This window comes from Haemaphysalis longicornis, unplaced genomic scaffold (assembly GCF_048455015.1).
Source record: "Haemaphysalis longicornis isolate Haplotype H1 unplaced genomic scaffold, Haemaphysalis longicornis Haplotype H1 scaffold_1, whole genome shotgun sequence".
NCBI lineage: Eukaryota > Metazoa > Arthropoda > Arachnida > Ixodida > Ixodidae > Haemaphysalis > Haemaphysalis longicornis.
This window is the reverse complement of record NW_027526203.1, coordinates 445060154-445077212: the sequence shown is the minus strand read 5'-3', so window position 1 is coordinate 445077212 and position 17059 is coordinate 445060154. Positions and strand designations below refer to the sequence as shown.

At 48.3% G+C, this 17059-nt stretch overlaps 1 protein-coding gene across 1 annotated transcript in view; it reads left to right on the top strand.

Annotated features, from left to right (window-relative positions):
• Positions 1 to 3934: 3934 nt before the first annotated feature.
• Positions 3935 to 17059, top strand: part of LOC144155882 (Kv channel-interacting protein 4-like) — a gene marked incomplete in the record, with an annotated part of 551666 nt that continues 538541 nt past the window's right edge. The window contains 1 exon segment of the mRNA XM_077687580.1: positions 3935 to 4212. Within this exon segment, the coding sequence (XP_077543706.1) occupies positions 4104 to 4212 (109 nt within the window).

Below are 17059 nucleotides of genomic sequence, written 5' to 3'. Positions count from 1 at the left end.
TGCAGAGGAGTTTCATCGGTATGGCGACGAAGGCGAAGGAAGGGGCAGCGTCGCGTCGGTCTATACTTAGTAATGGCGCCTAGAACGAGAAGTGGCGTAACTGGGCGATAGCTGAGCGGGATAACGACGAACGCGGGCCGCCTCAGCAAAAGTTTGAAGCAGCTGAACAGGATTGTCCATTTCCCCAATAATGACGAACGCCTTGGAGCAGGCAACGAAGCGGAGTTATGCACCGAGGTGATACTAATACCCCTGTCACACGGCAGATCTAATGACATTTAGAGCAAAGGTCATTCGCTCTAAATGTCATTAATCTGGTGCTGCACGAGAATACCGAATGACATTTGAGGCGAATGACATTTAGTGGGCCAACTGAGCTTCCGGACCTCAGTTAGCAGCCAAATGAGTAGCCCTCGACAGCAGTGGGCGCGTCACTAGACAAGAAAGTTTAGTAATAAACCAAAGAATACTGTTTCTAAAAACTGTCAGTAAACTCATATTTTCCTGTTCGTGTTGTTGTTAAATAAAAAAAGACTAACAAGTGCTAACAAAAACAAAATCTCCATCCCCAGTGTGCGCCGCTTACCCTAATACGGATTTTTTGCGGACTTTGTCTCGGCTTGTGAATGCCTACTGATGGGCACCTACACCGGTTATTTTTCTCATTTTTGTTTTTTAAAAAATAATCATTTGTTATGTTAAAAAAAAACATTGTGTGAAAACATTCTAGATGCGCTTAAAAACATAATTTTGCGGTTTTACGAGCCTCGCTGATCGTCACCCGCTATCACAACCAAATTACATTTGTTTTGCCGTGTAGAACCCCGCACGGCCGAACCGAATGATTCACTTTGAATGAAATTAGATTTGCCGTGTGACAGGGGTATAACAGCTACGCCCACATGCTGAAGGACAGGCAGACCAAACCGGTCGGTCCGACAGACTGTCAGCACTTTGGATATAGAGTAATCATTTCGGGTTACTTGTGCTAGGTGTGGTGCAGCCGTAATGAAAATGGTAGAGGGGGATGTTGGTTGTTTCCCTGGTCAGACGATGCAGACTGTAATAGCGAAGGAGAAACGGCAGCTGGCCATATTGAGAAGATGTAGAAACCCTGTGGTGATTGCGGCGGGGACTAACAATGTTCTCCAGGGAGAAGAATTTCAAATTTTGCTGGTTTAACTTGCCGAAGCTGCACCAGGGCTATGGGCCCGCGCCGTAGTGGAGGGCTCGGGATTAAATTTGACCACCTGGAGATCTTTAACGTGCGGCCAAAATCTCAACACATGGGCGTTTTCACTTTTCGCCTCTATCTGAAAAGCAGCCACCGTCGCCCGGATTGACCCCGCGTCCCTGACCTCAACAGCCCAACACCTCAGCCTGTGAGCCACCGCGGGTGGGACTCTCGATAGGGACTGGAAGCTTGGCCAGGAGATAGCGAAGGGACGAAACCCACAAAAGCCATCGAAAATGAATTTAACACGCGAGATTTTGAAAAATTCCGTTTAACGAGAACCGCATGATACAAGGACATAACGTTTTCCTTTAGCATGCAAATGCAGCCGAAAATCCGTGTGATGGTGGAAGAGTAGAGTTTCCGTCTGGGCTAGTTGGTAGCGGTAATGGATGACTTCGTGTAGCACAAAAAAAAAACGGACAAGGCCGGAGGAAAAGATCAGTTGAAAGTTAGCGCATGTGCCTGTCGCATCCCTCTGTCCTTGTCCATTTCTTTTTGCGCTACACGAAGTAATGGGTAAAGAGTAGATCATGAATCACCCTGTCATAGACAATTATGTCTGGGAACGGAGCAACAAGACGGAAGGAGTTGGCATGCTTATTAAACCAGGAAACAAAGCGGCAGAGAGTGCGTTAAACCTGTGAGTAGCCGCCATGGTTAGGTCACAATACCAGGGAAAAGTATACATGGATGGGAGTTGCTTATGGCAGCGGTGTGAGGCAAGAAAATGAGATAATGGTAAGCTGTCTGAGGATAGCTGTGAACGAATGTAAAAACCCAAATGAAATATTTTGTTTAGCAGGAGATGTAAATTCGCACATAGAAGGTTTGGATGAATACACACATCACAGTGGCTGTCTGGTAGATCTATATCTCAGGAAAACCGTCTAGATGTAGACTGTTACTAGCCAGTTCGCTTGCTTTCTGCATCTATTATCACTAATAGTAGACACATAAAGCAAGCGTTACGGACAAATATATTGTGTGAAATCGAGATTAGGCAGGTCTGGCATAGTCTAGTCCAAGAACCATTATATAAGAGGAGCAGACAGGATCCTGAAGGTGAGGTAGCGTTGTGGGTACAGTTCACAAGAGGCTCACACAGTGGACATGACACGGAATACGCGAGAGATACAAAAGCGGTAACGCGACGCGTCCTATGCGCGGCGTGACATAGCACCCACTTACCAGTCCTATCCACGGGCAAGTGTCCAGCCGGGAGGAGGCGCTCGGTGCGGGGTGGCGTAAGGGCGCCTCGACGCGCGCCCCATAGAGTTAATACGCCCGTCTCCGCCGTACGCGCGCTGGCATCAGGGCACCCTAGGCGGTGTCAGTGTCGCCTCCCAGTCGCGGTACGGTGGGCCACTCGGGAAGGCAGCGGGTACAGCCGTAACTCAATCACGGGGTCCGGTAGTGTTCGGCCCTGGTGCCGCTGTGGCTCGACCTCAGGCCTCTTGGCGCTCAACCTCTGGTCCGGCGGGGCCCCGAACACGGGTGTCCGTTGGCGCCCGATAGCCTGTGTTTTTCGAAAGGCTGTACACAGTTATTTTTCCTCGGGGAAGACCAGCACTGGTATATATTCCTTAGACTGGTATGATTCCTTGAAGTCGTGATACACACTACGCGCATCTATGCATACTTGTCTTCATTATGCAGTTCTGCGAAGGGAAAATTTCCCCTCTACCTGAAAAGCAACCCTACGGCTACACAGGAAAGCTTCTAGTTCTTCTAAAAGCTTCTTCTCCAACTGCGAAATTTCTCAGAACACTGTACAATAGATTTCCATTGTAGCCTTAGGGCTGCATTTCAGGTTGATGGGAAATTTCACATTCGCAGAAACTTACCCCATCTTGGGATTTCCCCTAAACTGGTCGATTATGCGCCGCTGCAGATTACGCTTGCGTTTTCGCTTTTCCCTCCAATATTTTTTCGTACTATTTTTTGATGGCCTGCAGCGCGTAACATTCCCATTTGTGCAACCTGCGCGTCATTGAAGCAAGAACATTGGTGTCTCCTTCTTATTTGCCTACTGCCATGTCAACGAAAACTATTGACGAAGCGCCCCAAATGAACGCAAAGAAAAGTTATCATGCCTGATATGTAGCGCATCATCAGGCACTATCGCACTCACAAAAAAGAGAACATATAACTGAATTAATCGATGCATCATTTCATCTAAATTTTTTTTATTCCGTTATGATAGACAAGCCTACGATTTCCAGAAAATATTTACTTACAATTATCGCCTGCGCAGTTTACCGAGCTTTCCATCGTCGAAGTAGTTCACGGTTTGTTTTTGTTCTGCGCTAAGTACTCGCCTCAACTTTTCATTCACGCATCGGGGCTTAGAGCGTCTCAACGCCCCTGTTCGTGGAAGCAGCGCCTGCGCGCTGTCCCACGTTCGTCAGCGCATCGTCAGGACAGCGCGCGGTGTATGTAACGGGGCCCGCTCTCTTCTTCAGCCTGTCGGGGTGACGGGTTGTTACATAAGCGCGACCCTCGACTAGGCGCGCGTGGCGCTCGAGAGCATTGAACGCTGCCGGCATCCGCGACCGGCGGCTGGCCATTGCGACACCGCCCTCCGTCTTCCCCTGCCGAAAAGCGCGGGCCTGCATCGCGCAGCGTGCGCGGCGTTCCCCAGATGGCGCTGCGCGGCGCAGCCGCTGCGCATGCTCGCGTTCGGTGGGCGGCGCGCGCAGCCGCGGTTCGAGCCGCGGGCCGCCGTGCCGCCATGGGGACTCTTGGCCACGCTGAGCAGGCTGTCTCGCCAGGAGGGCCCCGGGCGAGCCGCCGCGGCTGAACAGCGAGGCCGCCCCCGAGTGATGGTGTGCTCGGCGCGGCGCGCTCTGCTCTAGGCCGCGCTGCCATGTCCACGCGCAGCCAGGACCCCGCCGCCGTGCCCCTGGCAGGCTCGAGCGGCCTCCAGCAACGCCGCTTCGCCGCAAGATCTGCCGACCGCGCGGCTTCTCCCGAAGGTGAGCACTGACAGCAGCACACCGGCGTCGAGACGCGCGCGATTCGCTCGCGGCGACCGCCGCGACGACGCGCGATCCGCGCCAGCGCGCTTCCGGAATCACGCGATAGTTTCGGTTTAGCTTCTGCTGCTCCGCAACCGTGACGCTGCGGCGCTGGGCTCACGAGCGCTCATTTCTTCGGAGAACAGCTTCACGGGAGCAGAATCTCAACTCAGGGATGAAGAAGAGCGCCGAGTGCCTCGCTCAATCGAGGAAATTGTGTAGCAGAGTTTGAGCACAACCGGTGCTGGCGCTTCAGTTTACTCTTCCAGGCACTTTACCACCGGCGAACGTTAAGTGGCTTGCACAAGGCGGCGTTAAGGCTCTTAAGCCTCTGCTGGAACAGAAGCAGTAAGATCCATTAGCCAGCGGGTTCGAGACCCCAACAGCTCCTTCGAAATAGGGCCAAGCGGCGTCTGGTTCGGCCCTTTCCATTTTTTTTCTTCGATCTCCATTTCTGGTCTCATCATCTCTTTTTACCCCCCGTCCTCTCCTTAGTCTCTCGGCGTCTGCCGTAAAGCGTCCAATTAAAGCCGGTCTCTGTATATGACTGTATATTCAGTCCCAATAATGACTGCCCTGTCCCGACTGCTCCCATTGCGATGAACCGAAGTCATATATCACACGAAGCGCCACTCCGGGCCCTTTGAAGTTGACCCTGTAGCTTCCGGGAGTGCCTCTTGAGTTCCAGCGGGTGACTTCGTACAGAAGCAACTCACGCGGAGTTATCTTTTAGTTCTGACTATGCCCGTCAAATCTTGAGACTACGTTTTCTGATTTCGTCGTCTACCCATCGGTTATCAATATTACAAGGCGGCATAAACATCCGCTTATTCCACTACTGATATTAGAGGTAAGCAACTTAGAGCAGGAATTTGAGTGACGTAAGTCAAATTCCTGGTCTGGGTGTTAGTCTTCACCAGTGCAGTTGAAAACTGGCAATCCTCATCTTGAAGCAATTGTCTTAGTGGTTGTGGTGCGTTAATAGCTGCTACGAATTATGTTGTACGCTCCTGTGGAAATTACCTCGAGTGAATAGTCCGAAGTTTGCACGAACCATGCCGGCGCGACTACGGCACGACCGAGTGCCTGCAATTTATCCCAGCGCACTTATAACTGGCCTTGCTACAGTAAAAACTGCGACTGCGCTCATGTGTGGTACGACGCGACCACGCGACACGTCAACCTGCCGGAAATAAATTGTGTTGAAAACAGTGAATGTGTTATTTTAAATGCTCCATTTTAAGCTACGCTGAAAAAAAAAACAAATTATCGCGACGTTGATAAATCCTGATGCTTAGCATCGAGAAGCTCGGAAATGTTGATATTGCGAGATATATCCATGGACGATACAAAAACAACAGTTGTCAATGATATCTTTGGTAATTTTTTCAACACCGTAATGCCATACGCTCCTCTTATCCTATCATTGTTTGCTAGTATTCCATCGCTTCATGAGGCAAACCTCTGAGCTGGGATTGTTTAACGTAATTTAATTACTCCAAACGACTAGATAGTAAGTGCGTTTCATCCACACTTCAAAACTAATGCTTTTTTGAGAAGTACTTTTCAGCATCTCAGTAACTACTGTCAGCAAAAATATTTAAAGAATTTGTATTTTCAGACACCTAAAATGAAAAAAATAGACTCGTAAAATGAAAAATATTGTATTCAATTTTTTGTTATTTTTTTTCCTTCTTGTTAGAGCTAATTTGAAACTTTTAATGCCCACACTGAGTGATCAAACTGACTGTCGTTATGCAGCAGCCATGGTACAGGTTTTGTCGTTGTCTGCTTATTACTTGAGCCCGTGCGCAATTAACCATTCAACAGGCGATAGTTTACAGCATCAAGTCTCATTCCTCGAGAAGCATCGTTTGAGGTCGTAAAAGGGTCCATTCTTCCAAATAAACCTTACAAATTTTCGGCCGGCGTCAACTCTGTGAAACTGACTTACTAATAAAACCCAGACTGTTAAAAATGAGGGCGACCTTATATCAGAGTAACCTGGCCGTCCCAGAAGTCTCCCGTTTATTCGGTTCTCGTTACAGCTTACCTGGTCAGTTAATTACGCCATCTTTATACGCACGTGACGCGAAACCTTTAACCTCCGATGCAATCGTAAGTGCTCCCCGGCGGAGATTTAATCCCCTATTTACGTTTCGCGTACCCCGGGTACAATATCTACATGACTGAAAACGAATTCAGTGTCTTACATTACCTCTTGTTCAGCTCAAGCTGTGCTTTGTTCCGTTGCCGGGATCACGTGACGAACATGAGATACCATTTTTGTGGCATTTTCGATAAATAAATAATAAATAAATCTTTTTATTTGTCGTAGGGGTATAAAGTACATGACGGGTCAGCCCAATCCAAACAGGCTTGTCGGGCTGTACCCGGAAGCCAGTGGCAGGACGCTATAAATTACTTTAGGAGAAAAAAAGGGAAAATAAAGAAAAGGAAAGGGAGGGCGAAAAGAAACCAGAGAACAGAAAAAAAAGGAAAACAATCAGGGGCAGTAAAGCAGTGTGTAATGAACACATACAGAAGAGAACACACAGGGTTACTCAACTTGAAAAAAGTTTTTCCATAATTACAATTTGAAAGCATTTTTCGATGAAATGGAGTAAATAGCAGTGGGCATAGAATTAAATATATCGGGAACATAATAATTACTTACAAAACATCCAAATCACGTGTAACATCACGGTATGCGAAACAAAGGATGACGTCTCAGGGTTCTTGTAGCCATAAGTCATAATGATGAAATACATGACATCTCATCATTATGTACTGCCAATTCGTCGCAAAGGTTGTTCTGGAAGCAGTATTGGAACAAAATTAAAACGAATAGGCTCACATCCCCGACTCCTAAGGAAGACCTGCACCCGAACACATGACAAATTTGTCCCCTCCTTGTCTTGCAACGCATTCCCTACTGCAGTTTTAGATGCGGCGCATCTCTTGCTCTGAGGCATGTCCCTCCTGCGTCGGCGTCGGCGGCGTCCGCACGCCACCTGCACATGCGTGACTCTCCTCCGCTCTTCTCTCCAACAGCTGTGCGCAACACTCTCACTCCGTCTCATTATCATAAACAACAGCTGCGTGCGCGCGCTTCGCTCGCTTCGCTCCGCTCCCGTCGCGCAAGTGCGCGCATGCGCGACTCTCCTCCGCTGTCTCCTCTCCTTCAGGCGCTGTGACTATAAAGCGGGTAGCGCACTGCGGCGGTTCAGTCAGCGCTCGCTCTCGTTCGACTTCGCGTCACTTTGCTTGACGACTGCGTGCTTGACTCGATTCTTCCGATGAAGACGTGATGGAAGCGACGGTCCCTTCAGCGAGTGGTGTGACACAATACAATACCAGTGTCACTCCAAACGCTAAAGTAGAATTACGCCCATCTTCCCGTGTATGAGAACACCCGCATGTGATGGAATGCATCATACGCGTTCACAACACGTGTCACCCGATTTAGAGAATCAACCCAATGGAAACGCCAATTGATCCCCCCGATGCGTCGCATCACATCAGGGTTCCCTCGCGGGAAGATGGGCGTAATTTTTTTTTACATGAAGCAAGCTGATTGATTTGGACTGCTCCTATCTCAGTCTTTTATTTCCCAGGCGCCCGTGACCTGGTGGCAAATGTGGACGTATGTGTACACGTGGTGTGCTCCTAGTTCAAGTACTCGTAAAACGGCTCGCCAGAACTCTTCGTAGTGTATGACCACAAATAATTGTGACACTAATTAGCACCGATAATATATTCCTGGTCTGTGGGGTGTGACGTAATTGGAAAGCTACATTAATTCAAAGCCCCCGGGGTTAATTTACGAGCGATGCAGCAAATCTTGTAGACACCCGTGGCGTTTCTGTATTTCGCCCGGGTCCGAGATGCAACGTAACGTCAAGCCAGCGACACATTATGAGGATAGTTTTTTCAGTGATACATTCCCACACAGGCATTACGGTGCTTCGGGCGATGCCTTCATATGACAGTGGTCTATCACAGGGTTTGTGCTCGCATTGCTCAGTTGGTATTAGCATACATCGTGCTAAGATCGTATTAACTTTGACTTTGGTATCATTAGTTCGAACTGTTATAACAAACACTTACAGACGCTCACTTCTAGAACCTTCTCATGAAAAAAAAAAGAATAATGCCATATAACCACGCGATATATGGCACTTATTTCAGAGGCAGAGCTTCTAAAGCCAGCAACATAACCAGGGCTTTGTTTGTCGCGCTGAACATAATCCCACGTCTACCTCCCAGTTTGAACGTCCACAGAAGGAGAGAAATTACATTAGATGCACAGGAACGTAATGTAATAAGTAAACATGCCGCGTGTTCCGGGCAGCCGATTATATAAAATCACGTCTTCAATCTTTTGCTACGGGCAGTTTAACAGAGGGCTTTTCCAGCTTGAAGCGCTTAACAACCGCGTCCATTTATCTCTTGTGCCCAGCCCGTTGCACCCTTTGCTATTACTGCTGAGCGTAAGCATCGCGAAATGTCTCTTTTTGATAGGTCTGTATAGGCGTGTTTACAGACGGAAAGTAGGCAGTTTGCTTTTCGCTAATGAGGTATTGATCGCTATCCTCAAACAAGGCACTACACTTCTGTTTTCTTTCACCGGATTGGTTGATACTAAAAGAAAAACGTTGACATTTGCGGAGGGTAATAGTAAAAGTGAGCCTACGCAGAAGATCGATACATTATAAGCCTGTAGGTGTTTTTGAGTACAGGGGAACAATGAAAAGAATGCAATATTAATTCATAACAGCAAAAAAAAAATCTGAAATTAGGTATCGGGACGAATCAAATGTTACGATTGTTCGCATGCAGTCTACCCAAATGTTTTTACGTCACGCAAAAAAAATTAAAAACTGGTTGGTTCTTCTGTCATAAGAATCGGTAAAACACGAAAGTGAAATGTGCAGCAAAATATGCAGCAGAGCATGATTTGCGGGTCGGCGGCTGTCTTGTGGGTGGGATCGGCGAGCGACGTCCTGCTGGCGGGTCGCTTCGGCAAAGCTGTACTGGCGTCAGTTCCGTTACGGATATGACGTTAATGAAATCTTGGGTATCGCGGCACAAAACACTGCCGTGTTAAAATATAAAACCCGAAAACGAACAAGCCCAAGTATGACCTACTCTTTAGTGCTGAAGGTTGCTTCCCCGCGAGAAGACACTGTGTGCAGGGGTGTACCCTTTACAGGCCGCTTGCTTTGTTGTACTGGCGTCACTTCCGTGACGGATATGACGTCAGCGAAATCTTTGTGTATCCGGGAATAAAACACTTTCGTGTGAAAAAACGGCCGCGTATCTGCTCACTTCACTGCAAATGTCGTGGACAGACGATTCTTCTGCCGCCCCAGGCAAGTAAATTCCTATGTAATCCCCCCCCCCCCCCTCTCCCGCTGTTCCCCTCCCGTCAAGCTCCACCCCCGATAAACACGGCGGAGGTTTGCCCCAGTCAATTCAATTTTCCCGCGTTCCGCTACTCGCGCGCCATTCCTTGAAACCTTTCGTTACTCTTGGAGTTGGAATGCCGCCTCGCGGTCTCGGCTAGTGAAACCTTTCGTTACTCTTGGAGTTGGAATGCCGCCTCGCAGTCTCGGCTAGGGTGCGAGCTCTTTGTGTATGCTTATGTCAAAATATTGTTTTCTACGATATTTTTATTTGCTCTAGCAAATATCAAGCGTGCATCAATTTTCAATTAAAAGAACACTGCGGCCACCAGTTATGCAATAATTTTTTGCCTCAAATATGCCTAATGTTTTCGTTTTGCTCAACAATGTTAACAAATAATGAAGTATGGTACCAGACTTGGTGGTTTGGAAAGCTTTTACCATATAAACTTGTCATTTCAGGAGTCTCTTATCTTTGAGCCTGGTGGCTGAATACAGACATACATACAGACAGACAGACAAAACATTCCGGGTTTAAGTAACCCAAGAAACTATCGTCTTAAATAATCATATCCGCCGTTGTGGATCAGTGGCTAAGCTACTGTGCTGCTGAGCCTAAGGACGCGGGGTGGATTGCCGGCCGCGGCGGTCGCTTTTCTGATGAAGGCGAAAAGCGAGGACGCCCATTTGTTCGAGATTTCGGCTCACGGAAAAGAAGACCCCAGGTGGTCAAAATTAATCCGGAACCCTCCACTACAGCGCGCCTCATCGCCTGTGTAGCGTCGGCGCGTCAAACCTCATAATCAAATAGAAAATTATGTGGATAGAGCACCTAGCCGCTCATCAGTATACTTTTCAGTCCTCGTTATATTCAGATTGGGCCAGAAATCATTTAAGAAATACAACTCCAAATTAGAAGAAACGCGCTGACATCGGAGCGCATGTGTTTTGCTTAGTTTGAAACGAATGAAATGTTACAGCGGCGGAACCGCCATTTTCAAGATAAATACGCGCCGTAGGGCTGTAACCCAAGGAAACTACAAGTCGTGATACGTGAACACCATTCACGCATTAGGAAAGGCTTAGTGGTGTCAGTCAGGGCAATAATGGGAATGACGAGTCAGTCAAAAAAAGGAAGGGGGGGGGGGGGGAGGGGGGAGCTGCATGAGCTTGCAAAGTATACGGGGCGTGTAGCAAGCCAATGTCCTGACGGGGATAAGACAGTCGGCGTTGATTCTTAGCCATTCGGTGGTGTATACATCGAGGAGCGTCAGAGTAAGAAGGCTTAAAAAACAAATAACTTGATCGGAAAATGACGCAAGGAAAGTTAATGAACAAAATTTTCACTAAGACTGCGCTCGTCTATGTTTTGTCTTGTATTCTTCCATTCGCGCAGTGAAATGTTTAGTTATGAACATCTTCCAACACGTCTTACTACGGCCTTGCTATGCCTCCACATAACAAGCTTTGCTGATTGTTTTGTCCCTTCCTCTATCGTGGGGCTTCTCCGACGTTACTCTTTACTGGTGTTATTCAGTGCACAGGCACTAGGAGCAGCTATCACGCGACATCTGTGCGCGGGCTCTGAAGCCGTGAAATGTGTGCGTGACTTTGAAGCCTCCGCAAGAGCGAACGAACGCGTGAGAACGACCTCTAGTACACAGCGCGAGGGCTCAGCGGGGAAGAACGGGTGATAGTCTAGCGGAGAAGAAAAATGGCGCGTAACGATAGCACACGACACGCCGGGCCTGCGCAGTGGGGGAGCGTGGTTACGGACTGCTGCGTGGCTGGGCGCTCGATTGTCTGTGTGTATGTACGTGAACGGCCTCCGCGATCAGCAACGGCGCGACAAAAAAAAAAAAAGGAACTACGTTGATGGGGAGCAAGCCGATAGGCGCAGAAAGAGAACAACTTGATGCACGCACGTTAACGATAAGAAGCAAAATTCTTTTGGGCCAACTTTGCGACCCAAGTAACACAAATGAGGCGTGATCGTGCACCTAGAACGAGTCTTCAAAGGCTCGACCCAGAATTTTGTTTTTGGCTTTGCCATGGATATGGAGAATTTGGGGGATCACGCAAACGTCTGATTGCGACGGAGTGTAAACCTTGCACGGTATCTTGGGGTGCTGCCCGCTCGCGTCGGCGTTTCTGGTGACCATATGAGCAAGAACTGGGGGTGGTTGGCGTTTTTAATCGTTCTACATTTAGACCCCTCCAATCACCTACTGTAGCAAGTAATGAGTGTACCAAAAAGAAATAGGTTCACAGTGATGAGTGGCGAATCCTTAGTTGAAGGTAGCTTCCCGCATAAACGATCAGCTCGCGGCCTTGACTTCCCCGTCCTGTTATGTTCCCCGCATTCATAAATCTACCAGCGTTGGGGGGAATTTTTTGTGTTACAGAAAGGCTTCGACGTTTTTAACGCGTAGCATCAGTCGACGTTATCCCATTTCCGAGGGCAGCGGCTGACAATGAGGGATTCACATGGCAGGATCCACGTCTGCAGAGCATGGCCTTGTCATCACCGGGATTGTGTCATTGCGAGAAGCCCCGCGGATAATCCTGCGGAGGAACGGAGCGCTGCTGCTGTGCTAATGCGCCGGCTCAAAGAAAGTACGAGCGCGGCACGATAGCAGCGTTAGGATCCACAGCAGCTCGGGTCGAATTGCAGTTTCACTCCCCGCAGCTCGACGTCTGGGCTTGGGGGCGCACCATTGTGGAGGGCTACGGATGAATTTAGGCCACCAGAGGATTTTCAACGTCCCCAAAATATCAATACACTTCTGTTTTTGTTCTTCGCGTCTATCAGACAAACAGCCACCAAAGCTTGTAATTGAACTTACAAGATCGCCGAACCAATTCCCGGCTGTAAAACCACGAGTCACGGCGGGCATTTTAAAGTTACAGTGACGTTCCGCATTGTGAGCGCATGTTACGGCAGCCACGAAATTTCGTGTGAAAGTACCATATTTTCCTGCCTGTAAGGCGTTTTTTATTAATACGCTATTGTGGATATGTGGTAATCTTTATGTGGGTAACACTTTGCTAGGCTTGATTGATTGATTGTAGGGTTTAACGCGCCGACGCAACGCAGGTGATGAGGCGCGCCGTATTGGAGGGCTCGGGATTAAGTTTGACCACCTGGGGATCTTTAACGTGCGCCGTAATCTCGTACACACGGGCATTTTTGCTTTTCGCCTCCCTCAGAAGAGCGACCGCCGCGGCCGGGAATCGAACACGCATCCTCGTGCTGAGCAGCGCAACGCCTTAGCCACTGAGCCACCGCGGCGGGTACTTTGCTCGGCTTCAACGTTATACGCAGGAATGTATACGTGTGCCGCGTGATATGCCGTGGCTGGTGCCACCAAATCGTATAATCAAAGCATTTAAGGAACAGCTGACTCGCTCAGTGAAACATCATTGTAACATTTTGGAGCCAATTTTTGGCGTCGCTTTTTTGAAGCCGTTTTCGCCTCCCGGGGAAGCATTTCTGTCATGACAAATAGTTTGAACACGAAGTATATATACAGCAAGACCTTTTCAGGCTTACTAGCACTCGGTACATGGCTCGCAGATGTAAACATTGTTTACAGGGCAAAACAAACGGCCGACATACTTGAAAACGTGTCAGCACATAACCGACATTACCGGCTTGGTTTAATTAAAAGACATGTCGAATGGCTTTTTGCGCAAACAATTATAACGCCGTATTGGCCACGGTTTCAGAGAGGGTGCCGAATTTGCATAAATGGTATCACAGGGGGATATCAGCCACTCCGCAATCGAGTGTAGCTTACTCAAGTGAGGTGGTTTGGGCGGATACACTCACCCGTTGTAAGTGGATTTAGACAGGACCCGGTCCTTCTGAAGCAATACTTGCCATGCGCTGCTGACGTTAAAGGTGCTACACTGCCTCGCAAAACTTTTGCTCCATCAGGGAAACGCACGTCTCGTTGATGGGAACGAAATTTCCCAGATGCCAGGGATGATCACACACACAGAACACGTACCCAAGTGGACGGATGAAATACAGCTCGAAGATTTTGGTGGCGCTAGTTTGAAAACGGGCGTTTTGTTGGGTCTTCCGGTTCCAGGATTTGGGCGTATACCACTGCGATGACCTCCCAAACGGGTGTTACACTGTTCGGGGGCTTATAGGCCGTGCCGCCTTGCCTCACCAATCTGCATTGCCGCAAGCCGCCTAGCTCGTTCACTGGGGGTCTCCTGGGCCCACATAGATCAAGTCTGGCGCGACGGTCTTGATCAACTCGGGCCCGGTTCCTGGCGACGATTTCGGGGGGCGGACTCGCTCTTTGTGAAGCAGCACTTCCGTTGCTGTCCGTCATTTTAGCTCGGCCTATCGGTTACCAGACGAACCAGCTGGGTCTACACCCTCCACAGAGCACTATCCCGCGTCTCTGGTTGTTTGGGTGCAGCCAAGATAACTACAGCGCGTACACACTGCCAGGGATTGCCCAAGTCAAACTTTTATTTTGGAGGAAAGTTGGGAATTAAAACTAGGCGGAGATCGAAGCTAGAACATTTTTGGGAAAATAATGTAATAATTTTGACAAACAAAGAAAACTGAATACAACAACAACTGACGACAATAGGTAACCGCATCTTTGACCGGTCTTGATCTCTTCGTTCTTTAAGCTCCCGGGTAGGTTTTCTCGGTCTGCACGTGCCGTGGCTGGCCGCAGGGGTTATCCTCTCACGCTGTATGTTTACGTCCAACGCTAACCAATCTCCGAGTAACTGCGCCGTTTGTAATCACTGATTGCTTGGCGCAAGCTCCAGAGGGTATATTGCAACGTGCACTGCAACAGCATGCATTCGTGTTTATAAACCATTGTCCGATTGGTATTTGCAACTGTGCGAGCATGTATATATCACTTTGCTACTGCAACACCAACAACATTCGGGTACGTTCTGGAATGCTGCAGCCCTGGTCCTAAGTTTTTTCTCGAGGTGTTACGATGTCACCCGGCACCCGCAACAGTGAGGTGCGCTGAGTAAAATACGTACCGGTTGACGGTGCTAGACCTCAACGCGTGACATTTGGCCTGACGTGGTATGTTTGAGCCTAACGTTTAGCTGACCTTCACGCTAAGCCGTACAACATGCCAATCAACGTCATAATCACTGTACGCCGAGGTGTGGGCACCGGTTGACGACTTTAGACCTCAAAGTGGAACGTTAAGCCTAACATAGGCCTGTCGCATACTTGCGTCGCGTTGACTCCTCCCTCTTGGTTCATAAAGAATGCGCGAGCGAATCCCAAACCGGAAAATAGGGGTTGCTTCAGTCAGACAGGGTCACGCTTGCGCGTAAAAAGAACGCTGGCTGCATTCCTAGAGAATCACACGGACGTTATAATACGATAGCCTCCGTTGGCATAGTGCGGTGTGGACTGTTCAGAGGACCAGCATCGTGTGGATGCTCCTCCGCATTAACGACTTGATCAGCAGCGGGCTCATCGATACCGTTTCGCACTGAATGCTGCACCAGGAATGGAATTAACACAGCGTTCCGAAATTTACTAGTAACTTTACCACGAATGGTTATTAGATGATCGCGTTTTGATCATCAATTTTATGCGGAGCCACATCCACATGATTTTGCTCCTCTTTACAGCCACAATCTAACCCATCACGCACTAGAAGCCGCAAAGGGTGCATCCGTAAATACTTGTCCATTTTCAATCCGTTTGCCTGCCTGTGCAGTGCCTCTAGGATAGCAACGTTTCACAACCAATTCAAAAAATGTCGCAGAGCTGTGCACGCGTACAGTTACCTTCAACTGGTTGCAGTGAATACACAGTCTTCCTCTCGACGAAATATCGGTCTTTGAAAGGGTTCGATTCGGGGTATTGGACAGCGGCTATTTAGAACGCTGATTTTAAGAACTGAGGGGTGCGAGTAAATGGAGAATGTTTGGGCCACTTGATATTTGTGAGTGATATTGTTTTTCTAAGTGATTCTGGAGAACACCCGCAAATAATACTTATACTGCATTCAAGGGGAAACGTCGTAAGTTTAACGATGAAAATGAGAAAATCGATAGATATTTTAAACAAATATGCAGAAAACCTCACTTTCAGACTAGGTAATGAGATACATGACGAGGTGCATGAATGTAATGTAACTCTTTCAGACAAGTTGTCAGGCTGATTCCAACCACTAGAAAAAAAATCCGCCGTAGAATTAGAGTCCGTTGGGAAGAGGGAAAGGAAGGGGGTGGCGTATGCGTCAAGTAGTCTTACGTAAGCAACAGTATACTCTATTTTGTCGCGGAAAAGAGCAGTACACAAGCAATGTGTACTGCTGTGGATGACTTGTGGGGAAGAAACCATGGTGTCTTACTAAACATCTCGTAAGAAAACTTAGGTCAGCCCAAACAGCTATGGAAATAATGACACGAGCAACGCTTAGTGATAGTAAACGGGCGTTAGATTATGGAGCAAACTCGGGTAGAAGGCATTCTAGTTCAAATTAGGTGAAGGAAGTCGACCTTGACCATGCGTGTGATGACAATAGGTGGACTATACCACTGATACAGTGGCTATCCAGTACAAGGCTAGAGGGGGCGGAGATAATTTACTGGATGAATGTCTAATGAATAACCCGAGCAAAATAAAGCGTTCACACTAATCGCAATGGTGCTGGAGTAACTGACGAAGACAAATAGGTATTTGCAAGTAGGCTTGGTCTTGGGGTTCTTTATCAGCGTCACAGATAGAAGTGATCCCGATTTTACTAAGGCTAGTTTTCACATTTTCCGTGACCGTTCATTTTCTGCTTTTTCAGTCGTAACAACTCATACTATTCTCGCAAGACGCACTAGGTTATGGAAAAGCTTGTGTTTTATGATTTTAGAAAATTTGTCGTTAAACGAAAGAATTTGTAGATGAGATTCCATGATCGAATTGAAAATGCTGCACGTAGAGAGAAGGTACTACAACGACGTCGTTCCTGTTGCACTGCTCGTAGAAAACAAATGTCGACAATTTATTCTCCGCGTACTGTAACAAAACGATATCATGCTTTAAAAGAAATTCGCTGACTTTCCTCTCTTCAAGGTCGTGCGAAGTAATAGACGGGGGGACTTGAATCACGTTCGCGCGATGTCGGGGGCGGGAAGCGGGAAGGGAGGGGGGGGGGGGGGAGGGGTCGCCTCGTAGCCGTGTCCGAGCGGGCGAGAGATACCGAACTACGGCCGTTTTCGAGCTGTGATTTCGCGGCATTCGAGAATGGACCATCAGTGGCGGGGACGTCGTGGCGCAAATGTCCGTGACGGAGCAAATCTACGCCCTCGAGGAAAGTGGAGAAAATGTCATTGCCAAGTCGGTATGGTGCCGTTTGAGGAGCGATGGGGCATGACCTCAGCTCTTA